Source organism: Cheilinus undulatus, linkage group 9, assembly GCF_018320785.1.
Source record: "Cheilinus undulatus linkage group 9, ASM1832078v1, whole genome shotgun sequence".
NCBI classification, from domain to species: domain Eukaryota; kingdom Metazoa; phylum Chordata; class Actinopteri; order Labriformes; family Labridae; genus Cheilinus; species Cheilinus undulatus.
Genome location: NC_054873.1, coordinates 46,704,403 through 46,728,205, shown reverse-complemented (window position 1 = coordinate 46,728,205; position 23,803 = coordinate 46,704,403). Strand labels below are relative to the sequence as shown.

Below are 23,803 nucleotides of genomic sequence, written 5' to 3'. Positions count from 1 at the left end.
GCACAATGTACACAAAGCCTGTTTTGTATTGTACAAAAACCGCTCTGAGTCATTAGGACTGTTTTTGGGGGGCCTTCAGCTGAATAGAGCTTGGTAATGGAGCAGTGGGAGAGCTAACAAAAGCAGCCCACCACCACCACCACCCCTCCCCTCGCCGGCCAGACTCAGGCTGTAGTGTTTAAATACACCAGGTGACAGGGAGAGCTGCTGTGTTTGTATCTCTGTGGCTGTGGGAAGACGAAGGACAGGACTGGAGCAGACTGTAGAGTCAGAGGTGTCTTTAGTCCACTCGGCATGAGCACTTTTAGCAATTATCAGGACAACCCGCCCTTGAATACTTCCTCAGTTGGTCTTCTACATGTGTCAGTCAAAGCTGAGACTGACACTATAATGCTGACAGAAATACAAGATTGCAGATGAAACAACCTAAACATTAAAAAAAATGTGGGGGCATTTTGCCCTGATTTAGACAGGACAGCCACCCACTCCACCAAATGAGCCAAACCAGCACCCATTAATGGCTTTTTGTGTTCACAGCCTCCATGTCTGAGAGCTTTAACTGCATTTACCAGGGCTGAACAATATATTATATTACAGCCATGATGGAAATCTGCGCCTGTGCAATAGCCACATGGTAGAACAACCAATGTTAGTCACATGACCTGAAGCACACCCTTCTGCCACATCTGTGCTGCTTGATGAAATGATTTTTTAACTGACTAATCTTCGTCAGAATCCTTTCTGATGTCAGCAGCAGTTAGAGGACTGATGGTGCTAAAGCAACATGAGCAACGAGTGTGTGTTTAACTTCTGATAGCGGTGCTAAATCTAAACTTTTTATACGGTGCCTAAACGGTGTCTGAATCAACACTTGTGGAGGAAAAAAGTGTGTTGAAAGTCAGTGGGAGACTAAAAGCTGTCTGGGTATCGTAAATTATTTACAGAAATGTCTTTACAAGATACCAGACGAATATGGGATAAGAAAGGAAACCAGTGTAACACATAAATCACACATATTCCATAAACATTTTCTTGCCCTTCATTTGGGATGGCAGGGGGTCACACTGGGGTGGCAGTGATTGAAATGAAGTTTTGATTTCTGTGTTGTAATTTGGTTCGGTAGGTATTGGATCAGATTTCCATACTCATCCAAAGGCAGTTATGAAAATTTCTACAGACATTTAAGTCAACATCAGCTGTACAAACCTGAAGTGTGAATCACACATTGGCTTTAAATATTGGCAAAGTTTACAAGTGTACCAGGTATCAGATATAGGTGGTTGCCTAGGATTTTGGCAGCTATTTTTAATTTCGGTCTTAAGATGGAATGTCTTTTAGTTTTAGTCACATTTTAGACATTTCTGTCCTTTTAAGTTTTAGTCTAGTTTTAGTCGATGAAAACTCAAGACATTTTAGTCTAGTTTTAGTCCATTAAAAGTTCCCACATTTTAGTCTTTACTTTTAGTCCAAATATTTATTGTCTTACCTAAATCTGGTACCTGGTATCTGCCAAACCTGGGGTCCCTGCTTTCTACAGCTGAGAGGCAGAAGAGCTATAGATGCATTGTTCTTTGACAGATTTACCCACAGTAGTGAAATAACATGGATTTAGAATGTTTGACGAAAACTGCATTACATTTTAGTCTAGTTTTAGTCATCTTGATGAAAACTAAACTTAGTTTTTGTCCATTTTAGTCATCACAGATCTATTTTAGTTAGTCTTAGTCTAGTTTTTGTCATGGAAAGAAAGGATGTCAACTAATAGTTTTAGTTGATGGAATTAACACTGCGCCACACAGTCTAGGAGGTCCACCGTGAGCCCTGAACATCCTGAATGGAGCTCCAAACTTAAAACTGCTACCAGACTGTCTACTTCTCTGCTCCTTTATAAGCTCTGCTCGACTCAACCTTTCTTTGCACAGAAGACACTGTGGGGTTTTTTACATTAAAAAGGTGCTCATCTATCGGTATCAGCTAAAATTAGGAGGAAGGAAATATGGACATATCAGATATTGGCCTAAATACAATATTGTGCATCCATTTTAGCAGCAGAAATAAGAAAAACAGTAAAATGCTGATTTAAAAAAGGATTAATGTGCATAAACACACACAACTTTTATCCAGGAGAAGTCCTGATAAAATAGCAATAAATATGGCAGAAGGAAAACAGTATCACAATGAGCTGAATTTTAATGCTCTGTGGTATCGGAAGTATTAATGACAAACAAATATACAATTGTTATTTCAACACAGTGCTATTGTGAGCGAAGACAGAAAGACAGCGATAGAAGATCAAGAAGGTGATACAGGGCAAACATTTCTTTTTTGGTTCTTTCACAGTGGTTATGCCCTAAAGGAGGTGGAAACACACCAACTCCTCCTCACAAATGTACAGGAAGGTGCTGGATTTTGTTAGATCCTGAAGTCATGCGTCTTTCTGCCTGATGTTTCTTTCTGCTCTGCCTTCCTTCAGACAGTCCACTGCTAACTGCTTTCTTTCACAGGCTGGCTAATACGTTTGTGAAGAGCCTTTAGCATCCTATTAGATGCACATGTTACCTTTACAGAGAGTTGAAGATTAAAGACAGTGAAGCAAAGTGTAAGTTCTGACCTATGGACTGATGATTGTGAGCATCACACCACTTTAAAAAATCTAACAGCCATAAAATATATAAATAAGAAAATTCAGGGGAAATGATTTAGTTGGTCCTACATCACTTGTAGGAAAATCACATTTATTTTGCCTTTCACTGCGATTAACAGTGTCTAATTTTGGTTTAACTAAAAAACATCCAGTCATTTATGTTCACACATAAAAATTTCAGAATATTTTGAGGAGTTTTGTGCACCAAATGGGCTTTTAAGTGAGTGGCGGCGTGGACATGTGGGTTGTCAGAGCACCAATCCTTAGAGGAGGAAACTGAGAGTGCATTGGCCTTAGTCGACTGTATTTAAAAAGAACACTGGTTGTATTTTTACATCTGACTTTGGGCTGGTTATATGGAATGCCTTTATTCCTGCCACCATCTCTTTGCCCTTCCATCCTCCCTCACATCCGTCTGACTTGCCAACGCCACTCGGGTCAAGACTTCAGCAACCATTCAATTTACAAACCCCTGGAATCTGACATGCATTTGGGCAGGCGTCCAGACGAGCCACGCCTGCTTGTACGGACGAATCAGATTTCTCTATTCTTGCCACTGAGGACCCTTCTGTTTTCGGTGAGAACGTCTGACAGAGAGTCAGCTGGGGCGGCAGCAGAAGCTTTCACACTGAGACCCCAGAACCATAAAGGCATAACCAGTCGTGGGCAGATATGTCAAAAGGCTCCTCTTAGAATGCAGGTCAGAGACGGCGCTGACCTCAGGGGTTGAAGAAGGACGAGGAAGAAATGCAGAGATGTGGAAGGAGGAGGGGAGCTGATTGTACATATCCACGCACGCACAGGATATGGTGGTAGGGGGTTGTAGCTGCCAGACAGGCCGCAGGGGCAGAGGCTGGTCCCCTGATGGGTGTCTTTCAGCGTGCCCAGGCTGGGTGGGAATGAGATGTGACGGGTGTGAAATGGTCCTCTTTCTCAGTGACCCAGGCCCCTGCTAGGTCCAGCCTGCTAACACTGTCGCTTTGTCCCACACGTTCTCAAAGAGCCTGACTATCAAAGACTATAAAGGCTGAGCTGGGGCTGTATGAATGCTGGAGGCAGTCTGACAGCATCACTGATGACATGCGGATAACATTTTTGATTACGATGATGCGACAGGAACAAGGAGGCTCAGAGGGGCATTGTGAGCCTGTAAAGCCTGATGACAGCGATTTCTGAGAGTGACTGTAACATTTAAGGACACATGCTGAGTCGATGATTGACGCTGCCTGTTGCAACTTCCCAAACCACTCTGGATTCCTGAGAAATCATTTTTCATATCCTATCTGCTGTCTACGCCAGCATGTTCAGAGCATGTTACCTAACCAAAGTGATTTTCTTAAACCTCAGAAGATTTATTTCCTTGGAATGCAGCATGATTTGATTAGATCATTCACTGAGCCCAGCACATTTCTGTGATTACCCAAGTCTTGCTAGAAATGATGACATCCATTTTGCTGGCTGGCAGAGAACAGATGGGCAGCATTGGCAGAGAAATGTCACACCAAATGCAAATATAGCACCTTGTTGTTTCTGTTTTTGCGGCTGTTCTGACTGTTCCTGCTCTTTCCCTCTGCTAAAAGAACTAACACCTCGCTGGAGGATGATGACGACAATGCTGATCCCGCTTCTACTTTTTGTTTTCGCTCACCAGGAAGTAGAGAGATCTGTATGTAAATCTTCACAGATTAGAGGCAGTCTGGTGGTATTTAAACTAGACATTTTGCTTTTCCTCTGCTAAAACTCCCCCAATTAGTTTGAAGAGGTTTTATTTTGACCAATTACCTGCCATGGTTATTAATAGGGCTCATATAAAGCAGTGTTTCTCAACTGGTTCAGCCTCAGGACCCACCAGTTTCTCTTAAGACAAATCACACCCAAATTCCCCCCCAAAATTGACAGCAGGTTTTGTAAATTTAATCTTCTGAACATGATTAGACCAAAATACATGATATGAAAAGTGGATGTGACAAGATTGATGAGATTTTGAGAAACACCCTCATTATCATAAGAAAAGTAGCTTTATTTATTTCAAGAAAACAATGTTAAATTAGTCGAAATACTGACCAAACATTTACATTTACCTAATTTCACAGTAAAGCAGGGTAATATAAAAGATATCGCTACGGACTTCAGTACTTTTGCCACCATTTGTTTTACAGACACCTATCTGCGACCCACTGAGAACTGCTTCTTGACCCACTTTTGGGTCCCGACCCACCAGTTGAGAACCACTTATGTAAAGCATGTGGTTTATTATCTTTATCCGCATTTAATTTTACAGATCACCAAAATGAAGCATATAAATGACACTATTTTACCTCCCCCCAGGGTCCATCTTTCTCTCCCGGTCACATTTAATGTCCCACCTACACCACTATCTGACTGGCTAGATGTCAAACAAGTACCATCCAATCAACACCGAGTCCTGGGTGCCACTGACATAGTGAACTTACTGTTCTATGTGCTGTTTCTCATGTTGACAGATCTAATGCTAGAGTGTTTAACTTTTTTTTTTATCAAGCAGTATTTCTGTCACATTAAAAGTGTTTTGTTTGTCAAAATAAATACACATCACCAGACAGTACCAGCTGACCCTTACTTAAAATAGTTCTACTTAGAATTCTGGGTAAAATGAGTCTAAAACACCTATCCAGGGATAACCACATTAAATTGAATGCTATGTTTGAACCATTTGGAGTACAAGCACAAACAAGGTGTCTTTAGAAAGGTAATAGTTAGAAGTTTCTTCCAAACTCCAGACTCACTGTAGCTTTTTTTTTTTCATTTCAGAAACACTATAGTGAAAGAGAGGGCTGTAAATGACTGTAGCTGGGAGGGATTAGCTGGAAAACTCAACAGAGCCAAAGCGGCTAGTTCAGGTTCAAAGTTGTTGTGGCACTTTTATTATTGTTTGTGTGTTTGTAGCCTGACAAATGCATTAATTGAGGCTGCTGTAGCAGCTTTTAGCATAGCATGTGGTATACTTATGAACAGTCATTCTGTAAAGCCGGCTGGTTTGTTATCAAATTTTTAAGGGGTCTTAGTGATATACTGATCCGACTTTATAAACTCTGGTACCGATCAAACCTGATACCAGTATTAAATCAATAACCTGCTGTGTAGTTATCACTGTGAGGATGAGACTGGGACTTAGGGAGTTGAAAGCTAGAGTAAAAAAGTAGCCAGGCAGCTGGGCAGTCTAGAGCTTCTTTTTTTGACCAAGGCACACCAAAAGCTTATCTCTACAAAACAGCCTCTTACATGTTACAGTAAACCAAGTGTATGGCATTAGTGCAGGCAGGCAGCGGAGTCAAGCACTGCCATTTAACTGAGAACAGCTGATTTCACACAAGCCCTCATCAGCTGATGGCGAGCTTATTCATTCTGAGCACGCTGTTGGCAAATCACATGCTGCCGTATTTAAACTGTTCTTGCCTGGCTACACTTTGCCGCTTCCTCTGCAAGCTTCTTTTTACAGCCTTCCCCCACCCCAGCTCCTTCTTTATTCCGCCTCTGACTTTATCACTGTCATAACTGCTAATAAAAACTATTTACAGCCACACTGTATAGCTGTAGTGATTACTTATGGTTGAATATATTTCCACGGCACACCAAGACTTTGCTCAAGGTCCACCAGTGCCACACCATTTGAGAACCACTGGTCTGCCGGCATGACCAGTCCCCACACCCAATCTTTCAGAGTGTGAAGTTTATACGGATGGACAGATATCTGTCTTTTGAATGTTATGGTTTTAGCAGGAGTGAATGCTTCGTACATGTCAGGTAAAGCCAGTCACAACTTGTCATTCCCTCTGTTAAGTCAACAAAGAAAAAGTAGGTTATAAGTGAGTAATTGGCTGTTTGGCTGACAGCTGCTGTTGATGGAAAGCTCTATACAGCTAATGCTATTCTATAGTTTTAAAATGTCATGCACTTGATAAATTGATGGAGCATTACTTTGATTGCAGCAGAAATTGAGTTGCCAGTCTGTGATTTAAGAAAGTCTTTGGCCTGCAGCACTGCGCTGCTCTGTAACATCAGAGCTCCTGGTATCTGCAGCAGAGCTCTTTGCTTTAACATCTATTCACATCAGATGTTTTCACACACTGATGTAGAGGTCAGGTAGAGCACCTTTAGAAAGGATTTATGTACTGGCCATAGACTGTAGAAGGAACTGGACAAAGCCTGTGTGACGTCAGCCGTCTGCTTACAATAGGCAGACTCAAACAGCTCTTCAAGCCAATCTGTGGCGGTTTCCGTATTCAAATCACGGTCTCAGCCGAACTTTAGATCAACCTAACGGCCTGCCCTCTAAGTTAGACTTCCTGTCAGCTAGCTAGCTAGCATTCTGCTTGACAGAAATGTAGCTTCTGCCTGTTGAGCTATCTGTCAATCAAATAAGACACTCCAATCAGTCCTCAGTGAGGTTTTTCCTAAATATAATCGAAACAATCATGGTACAAAAAAATTCAACCCTGTACAGTGAGAGCACATGAAGACATTAGCTAATGAGACACGTTTGGTTTTTTGAACCAGGCTGTAAACCAGTTTATTTCTAGAGTAAAACACGGCTTTTTAACAGGTGTTCAGACAGGATTTCTGGTGTTCCTGCAGCCAGCTTTAAGTGGACACTCACTGTATTGCAATTTTTTGCACTTCCATATTGGCTTCATTTTTCAGGACCAGAGGTTGCTGCTTGGTACTGACAGACTACCATGATTCCCTCATGTTTGCATACAGCTTACTTTCTTTCTTCTTCCTTTGTTTGATTAAATGTATAGTTAAACCCTCACCTGTTAAGCGTTTAGTTTTGTCAATGCTGATACTGATGCTTAAAGTGTTTTTTCATCGTTTCCATTGGTATAAAACTCTCACATTACCATAATTTTCACACGTTTGACCACGGAAACACAATAGAATCAGTCCAGCAGGTCACATGATGTGCCCAATAACAAATCCCTTCTCTTAATCAGCCAGCAAGTGTGCTAAATGCCAGCATTTGACACAACAGATAAACATCTGCTGCTGACATCTGTTCATTACATACAAATGTAGTGTTTTTGAAGGGCCAATAGCAGTGTTAACTGATGCCTCAAGGGTTGGCCCATTGTCATCATTACCTCATCTAGCTTTCAGAGTCAGACCGACATCAGATGCAAGGATCGGATTGGTTGAAATCACAGAAGGATTGACTTGGTTGAGGATGAGCACATGCCTTCTTGACTTTATGAAATGGAGAGTGTCAGCTGTTGTCAGTGCAAAGATAACCCTTCTAGGTGTGGTTGACTTGCCTGTCAGTGTGAGATTGTGTGTCTAAAATAAAGAGCCGGTTGTTGTTGGTCACCTTGGTGACAGACAGACAGACGGTACAGTTCCTTAGTTTTTGTGTCTCTGGTACAACTTAAGTGTCTTAACTTTGTAAAATGATCCCTCTCACATGTGACTTAATCTACCTCCAGCCTTCCAGCCTCTCTATAGTCATGGCTATTCAGGAGCTAAAATTGTCACCCACACAGAGCTGAACAATGGTAGTGCTCTCAGAGAATTTCTGGAAGGAGGACTCCTGTACGTGAGAGAGAGCTTGATAATCAGGATAATGACGGGATGGGCAAAGGAAAGGCTGTGTTCGAGAGCCTCCCACTAATACTAGTTATTATGAAGAAGGGAAAGGAAGGAGTGGTGTGGAAAAAAGACTGAACACTTCAACTGAGACTCGATTACTTGATTATCAAATCTCCAGAAAACATGTTTATGAGACTAAAAAAAGGCGAGCGAAGCAGCAGGGGGAGAAAAAAAAATGGTCTTGGCAAATGGCTCGGTGTGTTTGCCACGTCTCTGCAGCTGACTCATCTCTATGTCCGCCTGTTGTTGTTCCTGCTGTCCTGAAGCTGTTGGTGAGGAGCTGAGAATGTATCAATATTATATCCTGGAGACTGTCACTGCTGTTTCCACGTTTCTGCGCAAAAAAATATGTGAGAGTATGTTTTAATTGGATTCTCAAGTCAAACATGAGGTCATTATTTTCGGTTATTTCACACTTTTTTAGTACCACATCTTTATAACATGCTAATTATGATTTATTTAATTAATAATAGTAAAGAAATCTACTAATGCAATCGAAAATGTAAGATCTTCAGTCCCTGTTTTTACCAAAATCTGCTGAGTGAATGGCTAACCCTAACACATTGCATGTTGGTGTCCAATTAAGACATCGTGCAGGAGTTTGCATGCAAGTCTTGGTAATTTAAAACAAGAAAATAGAGAGTTAGAGAGGGAAATGTCTCCTCACAGATGCTGACCTAAGAAAAAAAAACATTACATTCATTTCTGCAAACAAAGACGTTTACTGTAACTCTGCAGAGTAATTTAGGAGTAAAAAGTGGGCTTGAAATCCAAATGCTAGGATTTTAGAGGGCGGGGAGGGCTTTTTATACTTTATTTGAGAGACAGAGCAGTAGATAGTGTTGGAAATGGGAGACATAGAGTGGGATATATGACAAAAAAAGCAGCTTTAGGTGAGCTCATGCCTGGCCTACTTGCCTTGAGAAGAACAGCTGCTGTACATGGAAGATGCCAAGAACCCATTAGACCAGCGGTTCTCAACAATGGGGTCATGAGACACTGAGAGGGGGTCACTGGAAGCCTTCAGAAAAACATTTTAAAATTATTTCAAATTGTGCATTTTACCTATTTTTCTAAAAAGATATGCATAAAATTACACTGAAAATAATGAGTGTAAAATTAAAGTCATGGCCATTTGGTGAAATTTGTGCTTAAATCAAAGTCATGTTTAAAAACATCCTTAGAATGTAGGTCTGCACATGACTATTCTTGAATGTTGATGGCTGTGTTCAACTATGCTTCAACCACCTCCAGGTAAAGTGAGGGTCATCAGTTTCTGCCAACTATTCGTGAGCTGAAAAGTTTAAAAACCATTTCATTAGACCATCGGCACACTAAGGCTGTTAGAGTTTAGATACTTTTTCAATACTACATGTTTTTACACATTTGCTGTTCCTGTCATGAACAAAAGTATTGAAAAGAGGCTATTCTTGAACAAAAATGCATCTGTTTTATAAGACAGCTGCATAGAGGAGGAATAAATTTGTACAAAGTAATTCAATTTCAGTTATTACTGTAACTATTCATTATTCTCTGAATTTTCCTTGATAACCAATCAAGTACTCATTTATTTAAAATCACAAGATCACAATCAGTACACTGTTCAGCTTAATCAATCATACATTATTCCAAATCATGCAGCACAAACTGTAAAGTTACAGGGCAGTTCTACCCACAACTATGAAAACAAGATAATCAAGTTTAAGTGATGACTGTGCTGTAGATTTTATATTTATTATTGATATATTTCTATCATCTTATTTTGTTTGTGGAGTTCAATGGAAATATGATGGAGATGATGTAAAATCAAGTACTTATCTATATAAAAACTATAATCTCATGATCAATCATAATATTATTGATAAGGCTTTTTGCAGTGATTAAGTAGCTCTACAATGAGTCAATCAAAAACTACAGGCATACGCCTACAAATTATTTAGATTGTGCAAACACAGCCTGATATCAAAACAGGTATCAGTATCATTTGATTTTCATTAGGTTTGACCTAAAGCAGCAGAATATTCAATAATTCATTCAAACAGCCTCAATGAACAACTAAACCTCTGCTTATGAAACAAAGATCATTCTATCCCAGCTATCTGGGGGTGTTAATGACTAATTTACATAGATTTGCCCAATTTCTTCAAATAAATCATGACTCATAGCATATCTTTGTGTAAATATCAACTTGTTAATGCTTATAACACAATTCTGAAAAGAACTTAAGAATATTGAGTCGGACTTTTTGCAACATAAAAGAAAAATCATGCAAATAAACTACATTATAAACATATTTTCCTGCAGTTATTTTTATATTTCTAAGAGGTTTAGTTTATGTCTAAGCTGGTTTCATGTTAATAATCCTGTTCCTCATAATCCTTTTTCCAACCTTTGCTTTTTTAAAGCATAAGATGATTCACAAATTTACGAGATTAAGTCCCAAGGAATGTACGCCTGTTTCTTATTCAAAAATATTTTTTTTTACAATTTTAATAAAAGCATCTTTAATCTCTGTCTGGCTTCATTTTAGTTTTGATAGTTGTGATGTTTCTGTGTGAAATAAACATAAATGCATCAAAGATTTGTACTTAAAGCTACTTTAGTTTCCTTGTTAGTTGTAGTTTTGAGCCTTCTATGTAATGAGCATGTGCTATGTAGTAATATGGCCACCATAATGCAGACTTAATGAGTGAGAAAAAGGACGGATCACGCTCTATTAGAGAATACATTTTCGTCCAAGTATAGAAGGAAAATAGTTTCATTATGTGGTTTGTTTCTCATGTTGCAAATGAGAATATGGACCAATAAGTGCAAAGAGAAAAAGGTATCAGAATGGAAAAGTAGACCAATCAGATTCAAGCATACAAACAGTTTGGGACATCCCTACCCCTAACCTGAGGATGCCCACAGCCAGATGTAGAAGCCTGGACATGACCTGGTGAGCTGTGCTCCAGACGTTGAACAGCAGTAAATAAAATGTCTGACATATAGTGAAGAGTCTGTGTAAAAACTGTGTGGCACATTTAGATTGTTTATAAGTTGCTCTAAGTTTCCCCCCTCTCTGCTCCTTCAGATCCAGAATGCTGAGAAGACGATGAATCCTCCAGGTCATCTGAGACATACACGTGTCTGTGCCGCTGTCCCTCCCCGACAGCCCTCCGGTCCCACTGGGGCACCATCTGCCTCCCAAAGCTTGCCCCCCTGTTCCTGCCCAGGTCCCTCCCCCCTCCCCTGCCCTCAGTAGTGGCCATCCCAGAGGGGAGGAAAGACGAGCCAGCCCCCTGTAAATATGCCTGGATGGAGGTCTCAGTGGCGTCTCGTCCTGCTGAACTCCCTGACCTGTGGCCTGGAGATCTGTGTGGCAGCTGGGATCACATACGTGCCCCCGTTGCTGCTGGAGGCTGGGGTGGAGGAGCGCTACATGACCATGGTGCTAGGTAAGGCATGGATAAGGTCCTGTAGAAGGGGAGATCTGCTTACCAGGACCCTGTTGTGTTTTGTTCCTGCTTCATTCTCTCCTACATTTTCATTATGCTGCTTTTATGTCCTCTGTGGCTTGTTTACTGACCACAGGAGTCTTTTGTTTCTTGTCCAAGTGTTTTAAATGTTAGATTTTATATCCTTTAAGAGCCTTTGGCTCACTCTCTAATAACTTTGTCTATTGACATGGGGCTTAAAAGCAATAAGATTTTATTTATTCAGTCTGATTACTTTGTTTGCTGTGGTTAATTTAAAGCCATAATACAAATGGAAAACAATTTCATTAGTTTCAGCTGACGTCATAAGAGGTATTGTAAATCAAAACCGACGTCTCCCTCTAAAAAATAATGTTTTTATAAATTAGTTTTATGCCTGAAGGTGTGTCCAGCATTGTCCAGTCGTGGCTACGTTTTTGTGTAGTTGTATGTAGGCGGTTTCAGCCTCAGGGCTCCTTTCTTCTTTCCCATTTAGCCCATAAAGACATAATTGAGGCTGTTACACAAATCAGCAGCCAGATCATCTGTTTTTTTCTGTTCAGGTCATGATCAGGCACTAATTTAAAGGCAGCAGGAGGCCAAACTGCTGGAGGAAGAGCTTCAGTCTCCAGACAGACACTCTGCATTTCATTTAATTCACTTTACACAGCAAACTAACAAACAAAGAGAAACTGTGTTTCTCTCAGTGAAACTACTCTCTTTTCAGTAGTTTTTAAGCTGTCTTAGGCTGGTTCAACACAGGACGGTTTCAAAATGTTCACAGAATTTAAAAATGTGGGACACCACAGACATGAGGACAGTTTGAATCAATTTAACCACCACACAGTAGCCATTCGTAGTAATGATTCAACAGTGGCGATACCACTCATATAAGGATGTTCAGGCTAAATGCACATTTAAATTACATTTAACAGAGTAGCCTGAAGAAGAACATTCTCAGAAAACAGTCAAATTCATTTCAGGGTTGTAGTGTCAGTGGTTATGACATTAGGCTGGCATGCTGAGTAGAGTGTGGCTAAAATTAGCTGCTAGGTCTGCCATCCTTTGCTCCTCTATGCAGATTATTATCATGTTTAATGTGGTTAATCATCACTTCAGTTAAATATAAGTCAAAGCCTCAACAGCCTATATACAACTTGAATTCCATTTTCTAGTTCAGAATACAGCCGGTGCCAGCTAACCATACACTTTCCTTCGATCAACCATGTGATTGGTTGTCCTGGTGTGCTTTCTGGTTTTCAATGACAAAAGAAATGAGAAGAGAAAAGGTTTTACGGTATGTTTTACACTAAATAATATATTTGTGTTTCTGCCTTCATTCCACAAGCTGGTGTTCTTTTCTAGTATTCTGTTTGACTCGGGGCACACTTGTGTTGCTGTTCTGTCATGTTTGTTAGCTGTCAAAGTTTGCAGCGTCTAGTTGGTGGCTCGTCAGGCTCTGCTATTGGCTGTCATAGATATTCATTAAGGAGCAGCCCAATCAGGAATCATAAATGCCAAACATGTTTGATATTCAGGATTCCAAACTGGGGAGGCTCTGACTCTATACGGAGCAGTCAGGTAATATTGAGTGACACCACACACGTGAGGATGAAATGGACAAATAGTAATTCACAGCGAGCCTCAGATCGGACTAGCCCTAGAAAGTAAAGACTTTTCATTTAAAAAAAGATTATTTTGGGGGCTTTTTGCATGAATTAGGTAGGAGAGAGAGAGAGACTAGAAACACACCAAACATGCGCCGGGATCTGGTTCAGATCTGCAGGTCTGCAGCCTCTGTATATTGAGATAAACCTGTGCCCAGAAATTAAGACATTTTGAAAGTATATTGATTAAATTAAATGGTTTGATTTTTAAGATAAATATTTATAGCATACTCAGAGTTTTAACAATACAAGTGTAAATCTAATGTTATCAATACCTGTTTAGATACCACAGCAACAAAAAGTGATCTGGAAAGCTTAAAAGGGTTTAATTCAGTTATTTTTTATTTCCAATCTGCACTTTAGAATTCTTTATTATTATTTTGCATATTTAATGGGTCTCAGTTTTTGTGCAGATGTGTGAAGCTTTCAATGTCCACAGGTGGAAATGTAAAGAACAATGTTTAGGGACCAGGAGAGATCCTTGTCTCTTTACTCTGCTCTAATGTAAAGTTTGCGTGTAGTATAACATAAGATACACCTGACCTTAACGACATATTCAAAGACCAGTAGATTAAACACTCAGAGAGGCAGAGAGAGAGATGGGCACAGAAATATTGTATAAGTTCTTTAGAGTGTAGCTGCTATAAAACATCCAGAAAATAGCATCTCATTTCTCTATATCACTGCTGTGTTTGTCTCTATAGCATTCACTGTCTTTTGATCACCCACCACTCTCTCTTTTTCTCTCTCAGCTCTCGGCTGCTTTGAGTTAGAAATATGACTGTGCTTTATCTGTTTCTCCTCTCCATACCTTGATTCCTCCGTACTATTAAATAAAAAATACTGGATATTGTATTATTTAAAGCACATGGAATCAAATATCCAAGTACTAAAACTCTGACAACCTCAGCTCACTAAAAAAGTTCTCATTTCAAAGCGTTCTGCAGTTGTATTTCATGTTGCTTTGTATAATGTGCATAAATATTCCATCTCTCCCATACACAAAGGTCATCTATCTAAAACACTTAACATCTGATTCGCTCAGCTCTGTAACAAAGCTTTCCCATGACTTTATGAAGTATAAACTGTACTGTTTTTTTCATCTGCTTCATGTAGGATCTGTAGAAAAATTACCGGGACTATAAATGGAAATAAATGTAGGACAGTGTTTGAACAGAAAAACACTGAAACTCAAACACAGTTTTCACCATAGCAACACCGAGCAAGCATTGTAACTGTTCATAAAACACTCCCTAGTTAGAAATAAAGCAGGAAATTAATCAACCCAGACACCACATTTAGAAAGGGATGGGACTGAAAAGACAAAACAAACCAGAAAGTAAGAATTTTTTTTTTTTTCACATTGAAAGTTTAGAATTCATGTATGAAGCAGGGAGCACGTGTTTGAATGTTTGTTCTCTGTTTAGTCTATGGGGAGATGCTTTCAATGGAGTGACAGACTTTTTTCACAGTTTTATCTCACTGTCAGTCCATTTTTCCACTGTTGAGGTGTCAGACTGCTGCTGAAATAGCGAAGCATGATTGTGAGACGATGATACCACTTTAACTCAGTCCTGCTTTGCAGTAATACATTTATGAAGCCCATGATACACGTGTTTAGATCAGACTTTACTAGAGAGGCATCGGACCAACTGTATGATTGATTTCAAGCTAAAACTAGAGGTTGTGTCGTTTTTCATAACATTGTGTGCTTTTATTGGTTATTTATGAGTCAAAAACATGAATACTTTCAAATCTGGAATATAGGCCACTCTGGTATAAAAGATGTATAGATAAAGGTTTAAACTGTCTAACTGCATAATGATATCCATGAGCTACAGCAAAGACCACAACATGCTTTCTCTGTGCAGCTGTGTAGCTCCTTTGGTGCCGTCTGTTTCCACCATGTGGAGTTTGCACTCCTGCCAGTTAAAACACAGTATTTAGGCTCTCAGCCTGCAGTGATTATTGGAATGTACAGACAGTCGCACAGCCCACCTCTGCTGGTCACTGTCTCTGATGAGTCTTTTCAAACAAGTTTATTTGACTTAGCAGTGTACAGTTCATTCTTTATATGCAGAATAATGACTAAACAAGGGAGAAACCATTGTAGAAGTGGAGCAGACACCCACAAGTCTGTTCTACATTTCCTAGCACATTTGCGCTGCTTTCATTACACATTAACGGGGAGCTAATTTTCAACAGCCAATGGTAAATGTCATAGCATTTTATACTGGTTAAAAGGACAGCCAACATTTTGAATAAGTATTTAAAATGAATTTATAGACTTGAATTTATTGTTTACATTAAATCACCAACTTATCAGGACTCTGAGAAGACTGTAGAGATAAATATTATGTTTTTTTTATACATTTACTAAACTCCAGGTTTAGCCGCTGCACAGATGGGTGACTCCTTCACCTCAACTTTGCTTGTATTGTTCTAGTGAGGCTCCTGCTAAAATGTTTGCCTGGAGTGAGAAAGAGCTGGTTGAAAACACAGCAGGTGGTATTCAGGAAAGCCTAGTGTGAGTGAAAGTCTCCCTCTGTGAGGTGAAAGTGTAAACAGACACTTCAGTAGTTGTTTTCACATATGCATTCCTGAAATTTTCCAGAAATTTCCTGGAGGACTACCCTTGAAATCATTCTGAGCTGCTCGTTTAAGATGCACCTCAAACCAGGAGACTATGCTGCTTGGTTAGTCAGATACAGAGTCTGCTGTACAACCCTACAGGGGGATTATTGTCTTTGTATTAAAGCTATGTGTAGTTCCACACAATCATGTTATCAAAAAAAGAGCAGAGAAGAACACACTGTTTAACAGAAAACAGAATGAAGTGGATTTATTACATACATGGAGATTGTTGCTGCTGCTCAAGGCTAATTTTCCTGAATAATTCCTGCTGACTGGGGTGAAGGCATAGGGAAAAATGGCTGTTTATGTTGAGAGATCATGTTTAGAAATGTACTTTTCAGCCATATAAAAAGACAGAGTGCCCATAAAAAAGTATTCACCCCTTTTAAAGATCAATTTTGGTCAATTTTATTTGGCTTTAATAAAAAACAACTCTTCAGTGTCAAAGTGAAAGTAGATTTCTATAAAATTATGTCAAATAATATGTAATGTAAAATAAAAGAGTGCATAAATATTCACCCCCTATAAAGTGACTTACCTTATTCAACAGAGGTCCAGCCAGTTGGTGCTAGTCTTCTCACAATTAGTGAAATGGGCATCACCTGAGTGCAGTGAATGTGTCTCAAGTAATTCTAGTATAAAGACACCTGTGACTGGAAGGTCCCCACAAACACACCATCCCCACTGTGAAGCACAGAGGTGGCAGCATCATGCTGTTGGGATGTTTCTCATCAGCCGGTCCTTTAAAGGCTTTTGAAATTTTCCTCAAAACTTGACTTGAGGACAGAGCTTGAGCAGTTTTGCAAAGACAAATAAAGCGAAACTGCAGTGTCCAGGTGTGCAAGCCTGATCGAGATCCATCCACACAGACTCGGTGCTGTGCAGCCAAAGGTGCATCCACTAAATACTGACTTGAAGGGGTGAATATTTATGCAGTCACTTATTTGATGTATTTTAATTTAAGTGGCATTCTTTTGTAAAAATCTGTTTTCACTTTGACACTCAAGGTGTTTTTTTGTTATTTCTTTGTGTCAAAAAGCCAAATTATATAAACCATGATAAAATAATAAAATCAATACAAGGACACAACATCCAAGGAGGTGAATACTTTTTAAGTAGGCCCTGTATAACAGATGGAATCACAACCTTTTTAACCTTATAACTCAAACTCTATGCAGTCAATCCAACTACCATTAAAAATGTGTCATTTGTCTTTTCACCAAGAAATAGAAAAGAATAAATACTAATAAGGACTCAGGTCAATGAGGAGAATAGATAAGGGTATGAAATTCTATCCAAATGCATAATCTCGATTGCCTTGCATGAATTTTCTTTAACTTCTACTGAGATTCTTTGAACAAAGCACTCCACCGTGTCCAGGAATTCTTGGAGGAGGCAGGAAAAGCGGCTCATTTTACTGTGTGTGTACAACACACCGTCTTGTGCAACAGGCGGATGTACAGACCACAAACACTCGAGAGAGAATGTGCATCTGATGACCGCACCGTAATGTCTGGCTAAGGTATAATTCAATTTAATCTCTGGTTGTGTAATTGTAGCCTCAGACCGTTCTATCTAAACCCAGGCTGTAAGAGTTTACTGTAACTATTCAGAGCTCGGTCTAATGTAAACATTCAGACAGGCTTGTTTGTTTAGTTCTTTTTTGTTAAATCTCAGTTATCTTCTTGCTCACAAACTTCAGACATGCACACACAGCTAGCTCTGTCATATATATCTGCACACTGTAAATAAGTTTACCAGTAAGAAATGTGAATAGTTGCATTATCCTGTCAGCCCAAATAGCTTTCACATGCTCTCCACTAAAGGCTTCTTTGAGACATTGTCTTGTGACTCTACAGATGATAGCCACTAAACTGAAAGGCTCAGTACGGATGACAGAAGTGTGTATTCAAGTTTAAAGATGAAAAACAAGCACTTCTACTTTCTCTTCTAGTAAATGCAGCTGTAAATATGAAGAAAAATGATTTCATCCTAGACTTCCTCCCAAGCAGCCTGTACTGTAAGCCAATCTGGAAATTGCACTCAGCGTAATTCTCATCTCTCTGTATTATAATGGAGTGCCTGAGTGTTATTTGAATGAAGACAGATAGTGTGTCCTGGGAGGGTTAAAGCTAATTTCCCCAAGCAGTAGTGTCAGGTTCTCAGACGGCTGTTTTCTGCTTTAACTAATCACCATTTGTTGGCTGCTTTCTCCTCCAGTTGTTACTTACTGTCTCCAGTTTCCTCTGTTATAGTGTATCAGATAATGAAGTCTCCATTTATCTGGCTCTTTTAGGATATTTGGAGGATATTTAAGTAACAGGCACAATGGAGAACAGGACATTTCAGACTGATTTATGTGTGTAAACAGAGCTGGAGAACAGCTCGTATTGTACTCAGAAGCTGGAAAGCATTACTTAGTGTGTGTGATATATTATGTAGGTTTATTCCAGGGAGCTCTGAGTGGCTACTGAGTGGAAAGAGTGTGGCTGAGACAGTCAGTCCTCCAGCTGTAGATGCTGAAGATTGTTATGATGGGCCTCCACAGCTGCAGTGAGAAGAAATGTGACAGAGGCGCTGAGAGCCGGCTGCAGTCCTCTTATTCATCTTACTCAAATTGCCTGCCTGTCTCATTTTCTGCACTCGTCGTCGTCGGAGTACTCTCCAGACACCGGAAACACAAGTTGTGTCTTTCCCACTGTGTTTCAGTTTCATATGAAACTGTAGGAGGACATAAAGTGGGCTGAATATTGGTCGGATTCATTTTATCTTTTTTGTGGAGGTTTTGACCCCTAGTGGTGCTGTAGAGCGACATCGTTAGAAGGAGTCTCAGGATTTTTTTATTTTGTATTTTTGGATGTATGTACTAGGGATGGGAATTTCAAGTCCTTTTTCAATAGCATGTGCTTTAAACAAAGGCTGAGCAATACATTAAAATGTAGATTGACTCACAGTATAGCCTAGATAAGAACAGCACCTTAATGACTGACCTTCACTAGTAATTCACAAGGTGCCTTTGAAAAGTGAAACTTTTGCCAGAAAATTGAGACTTTTCAGGTCAGCATGTGTGTCCATGGTGTGTTCTAATTATCCAGACCTGACTACATGTGGAGTCGGAGCTGTGGGGGGTTTACCTCCAGGCAGAAGGCCATCTGTAGGAACGATCACCAGCAGTCAGTGAAGATGGCAGAGGGGCACATGTAGCTCACCTCCTGTTGAAGCGTTTGCATGGAGAGAGGGCTGAAAACATACCACAGAGGGCATGAACACTCACCAACCAGACAGTGACGCTGTTGTGAGCTGAAAAGAGATGTCATAGGTGCATGTGTTATTTGACAAGGATTTTTTTTTAAATACCGGTGGAAACTCAACATGTGATTACAGTTTCATTTTTTTGCCAAACTTCTTTCTTAATACGGGTGCGTCAGAGGGAAAAATGCCCAACAAAAATTCAAAGGAAACTCTGAAACACTCCAACTTGCAATAGAAGTTTCATTTGTTTGTAATGTTTTGGTTCTAAACCTTCATCAGGCATTTTCCAATGTGTGGGAATTTCCTTTGAATTTGTACCAAACTGGTTTGTGACAATGTTTCAGAAGTAAAATTACACATCATACATTTCTTAATTCATATTGCACACTAGAGGTTGGACAAAATGCTAATGCAGCTTTACGCTGCCTTGACTTGTGTGAAAAATTACAAAATTTTTGTGCTAAATATCAATATTTTATTTAAAACAGTAATAATAAGCAAAAAACAGGTTCTGTTCCTACGTCACTCAAGATGTCACAACTTCATGACTCCTCATGAGAGTTCTAAGACATAGATGAGGATAATGTGATCAGAATTAATTGGTATAAGAAGAAGTTTTAGGCAAGAAAAGAGTAGGAAAATGAGAAAATATTGCACTGGCAGCAACTTTTTTCAATATAACCAACCATTATCAATTCAAAACCAGTGTAGTTTACAGTTGTCAGCACTCTGCATCCAAAGCCCAAAAACTAGAGATGCAAGTGAGGGCTGATACTGGTACCAATGTTTTTTTTTTATCACTTTTTTTGATATAAGTCTCCCACATTGCCAACATTTTCAGTCATGTTTGACCACAAATGCAGATCAGAGTGTGTTCAAAAGGTCACGTCATTCTCCCAATAACACATCTCTTCTTTGTTTCAGCAGTTAGGTCTTTTTATGTCAACTAGGGCCAATACAGGCTGTTACCAATGTTAAACCGATGCATCTGTGCATCTCTTGCAAAAAAAAAAACAAAAAAACCTTCAAAGTCAACTTTTGAATACCCAGCACTTGGCAATGTAACGTCTCTGTCAAGGCCAATCAGAATCAAGAAGGGGCAGAACTGCTGCTATGAGCTTTGTCAACAACAATGGCGGTGTAGCAACTAATCCAACTCATTTTTTCCAGGGTTTAATGTTCAGGTTTAGAGCAATAAAAGGACATGATTCCTCCTTCAAATCATTTCTTAGGGATATTTCCTTAGATAAAGGAAAATACTGAGCATGTGGAGCTGTTAAAAGCAGACTTCACAGTCACTCCTGTGGGAAGCAGAAGTCAACTTCTGAAACCTCTTACCAGTAAACATCAGAGACTGAGGTTTTTAGTGCTGCCAGCACAGAAAAGCCATTAATAGACACAGGACTTCATCATGTACTTAACCTTTTTATGGGCATTTTTATTGTTAATTTAATCAGATATTTTTATATTATCATTACCATAGGCCACATATCACATATTGTTTATCATTGTAAGTTTCCCAACCTTTATTGAACTCATTACATTTGACATTTTATTTAACCTTTATTCAACCAGGAGTATTCCTAATGTGATATAAAATCTCTTTAACAGTCCTGGGCAAGACAGCAGCTTCAAAGTCCGATGCACGTGACAAAACAACAGACCAGAAAATACAAATATCTGTAATCTGGAAATCAGCAGCATGTGTCAAACATGTACATTTACTGGTCAAATGTTTCCTAGTTCTGGTTTAATATTCTTAAACTAATACAATGCTCAAGTTTAAGGTGTATATCCCCTTTGTCTCTGTTGTTTCTCCTCTAAAACTACTTTTTTTTTTTTAGTGTTGTCCCAGGCTCCTTCAGTGTACAGTACCTCTGTTTTTTCTTTCACAGGTATTGGTCCGGTGCTCGGCCTTTTGTTCATCCCTCTGATTGGCTCAGCCAGTGACCACTGTAACAGCAGTTATGGCAGACGACGGCCGTTTATTTGGCTGCTGTCTCTGGGAGTCCTCCTGGCTCTTGTCATCATTCCCCATGCTGATGTTCTGGCTGCACGCCTGGCCTGGGGTGGGCGCACGCTCCAGGTAGGACACCTGTTTTTGTTTATAATTATCAGTTTGATGAATGTGACTCAGAGAGCACACAAGTTTAGTACCATAACTCACAATTGTTAATGAGTAAGATGAAGCTTTTAATAATGTTGTATTTGTGCATGTTGATGCAGGTGGGCTTTCTAATCCTCGGGGTGGGTCTCCTTGACTTCTGTGGACAAGTTTGCTTCACACCACTGGAGGCTCTTTTATCAGACCTGTACCGGGACGAGGAGGACTGCGGCCAAGCCTTTGCTATGTTCTCCTTCATGGTCAGTTTAGGAGGCTGTGTGGGTTATTTGCTCCCTGCACTGGACTGGAGTCGTGGTCTGCTCTCTGTTTACCTCGGAGGCCAGGCCGAGTGCCTCTTCTCCCTTCTCATCCTCATCTTCGTCTCCAGCGTGCTCATCACCATGAAGGTGTCAGAGGAACCGTCATGTGCCAGCAGTGGCTTAACTGGATCTGGATCTTTACTGGATACAGGGACTGGTGGGATGGAGGCTGGCCGTTGTGGCATGCCGCGCTCGTGCTGCTATCTGCTTAAGTGTAAGCTGAGGCTGCTGAAGTCTGGACCCCTGCTGTGCCTGCTGAGGACTTGTTGGTCCATGACCCCAGCCATCTACAGGAGCTACTGCCACGTCCCGAGGGTAATGAGGCAGCTGTGTGTGGCTCAGCTCTGCAGCTGGATGGCGGTCATGTCCTTTATGCTATTCTACACAGACTTTATAGGGGAGGGGTTGTACGAGGGCGTGCCCAGTGCATTACCAGGAAGTGTGTCCAGGCAAAGATACGATGAAGGTAAGAACTAAGAACTGCTTTGTCTGAAACCATCTTTTTGTAAACGCTTAGGTAGCTCATTGTGGTTGGATTGCATGTTTGATTAATAGTTGTGTTAATTAATCTCTCTAAACAAGATCTTTACATGAAACCTGTGGCCTGTTTCAAAAGCTTTGAAGAAGGTTTGTCTTAAGTTGGACTGTTAAGTCTGCACTTAACTCATATCTAAAGGTTTTATATGCAACTTTCAGAGTAGATGTTTAGTAGATGTCACACTCTCCTGTGTATCCAGCCAAAACAAAGCTATCTGCACCATAGAACTCAGACAGATTATCACAATAAGGGCTTTACAAGTATCATGTTTCAAAAATCCAAATTCATCACAAAAAAGGAAATAACATTGTGCACACAAGCAATGATTTCTCACTCAGCATGTATACATTTTACATTCTTTCCTTTGTTTTTGTCGTCACATGCTCTACATTGATTCTTGTATCGTTACAGATGTAATAAAACTTCGAAATGCACATCTGCTACAGTGCAGTTAACAATAAGCCAACTGGTGCCAGCAGACATGAATATGCATGATGCTTCAGATCACAATCTAACATGGATGGCAAAGTCTCTCTGCTGGCAGCCAGCCTGAAAGTAAAGATTCTGGACTATTTAAAGACCATAAGATCAGGAGTTGGACATAAGGCGTGCAAAATGCAAACCATTCAAAAACAAGGTAAAATACTGCAGCAACACGGCCAAAATCCATCTACACATTACAAAACAGCTGGCTGATTTGCTGTCAGCAACAACTGCCCATTGGTGAATATCATGCATCCCTAATGCAGATGAAAAACAAAAACACTTTTTGCAAAAACTGGTGGACTTACAGTAAAATAACCAGAATATTACAGTTGAATGAAAAAAAAAAAGTAGATCGGGCAGTAGAGAGGGCCATTTTAAGTAAAATAATAATAGTAATAAATGTATATTGCAGCAAAAAAACGATTTCATACCGTTCTTTATATATTTAATATTGGTCAGTCCAACTTTTCGAATACCCCTCCTCTCCTCCATTCAGCCCTAAACTAATTTAGATCTTTATATTTTTAAGTATTTTCTATGAAAAAGCTGCTACTACTATTTTGGAAAGTCTGTTGGTTCTCCTTTGTTTGTCCTCTTGTGATGAACTCTACTTCCACTGTGCTGGTGAGTCTCTAGACCTATCTTTTGCCATCATGACCTCACTTCTACCTCTGGTCCACGTAAACTGGCATAGGGTCTGTCCTGTCTGCTGTCTGCTGTGTCCCAGCTGGGAAGGATGCACGCACATTCCTCAGGCACAGGTGGAGGACAGAGACCCAGCCTGTGTTCCTGCATGCCTACATACCTTCGTTCTGACCTGATTTTGTCTCCTGTAAAGATATAGGACACAGACAGCAACTATAAATATGAAGTCTCACGCAAGACATTACATGACACGTTGAACCTTCGTGTCATTATGCCATCGAGAAAGACAAAGTCCTTTTGATTAAATAAGCTTCAGCCAATCCAGAAATCTCAGGTATTACTTCCCACCCATGCACTTCAGAAATGTTAAAATATATACGCCATGTCTTTATCCTCTCCCTGTTCCTGCTCTTTTAATCAGAGAGTTGTCACTAAT

The 23,803-nt window shown here is 40.0% G+C and overlaps 1 protein-coding gene across 3 annotated transcripts in view; it reads left to right on the top strand.

The window, feature by feature from the left end:
* slc45a3 (solute carrier family 45 member 3) overlaps positions 1-23,803 on the top strand; it is an 87,306-nt gene that overhangs the window by 49,651 nt on the left and 13,852 nt on the right. For all 3 annotated transcript variants that reach the window (XM_041795466.1, XM_041795467.1, XM_041795468.1), the window contains 3 exons: positions 11,340-11,703; positions 21,170-21,360; positions 21,501-22,164. In XM_041795466.1, coding sequence (XP_041651400.1) covers positions 11,556-11,703; positions 21,170-21,360; positions 21,501-22,164 — 1,003 coding nt within the window. In that variant the 5' untranslated portion in view covers positions 11,340-11,555. The remainder of the gene's footprint in view (positions 1-11,339; positions 11,704-21,169; positions 21,361-21,500; positions 22,165-23,803) is intronic.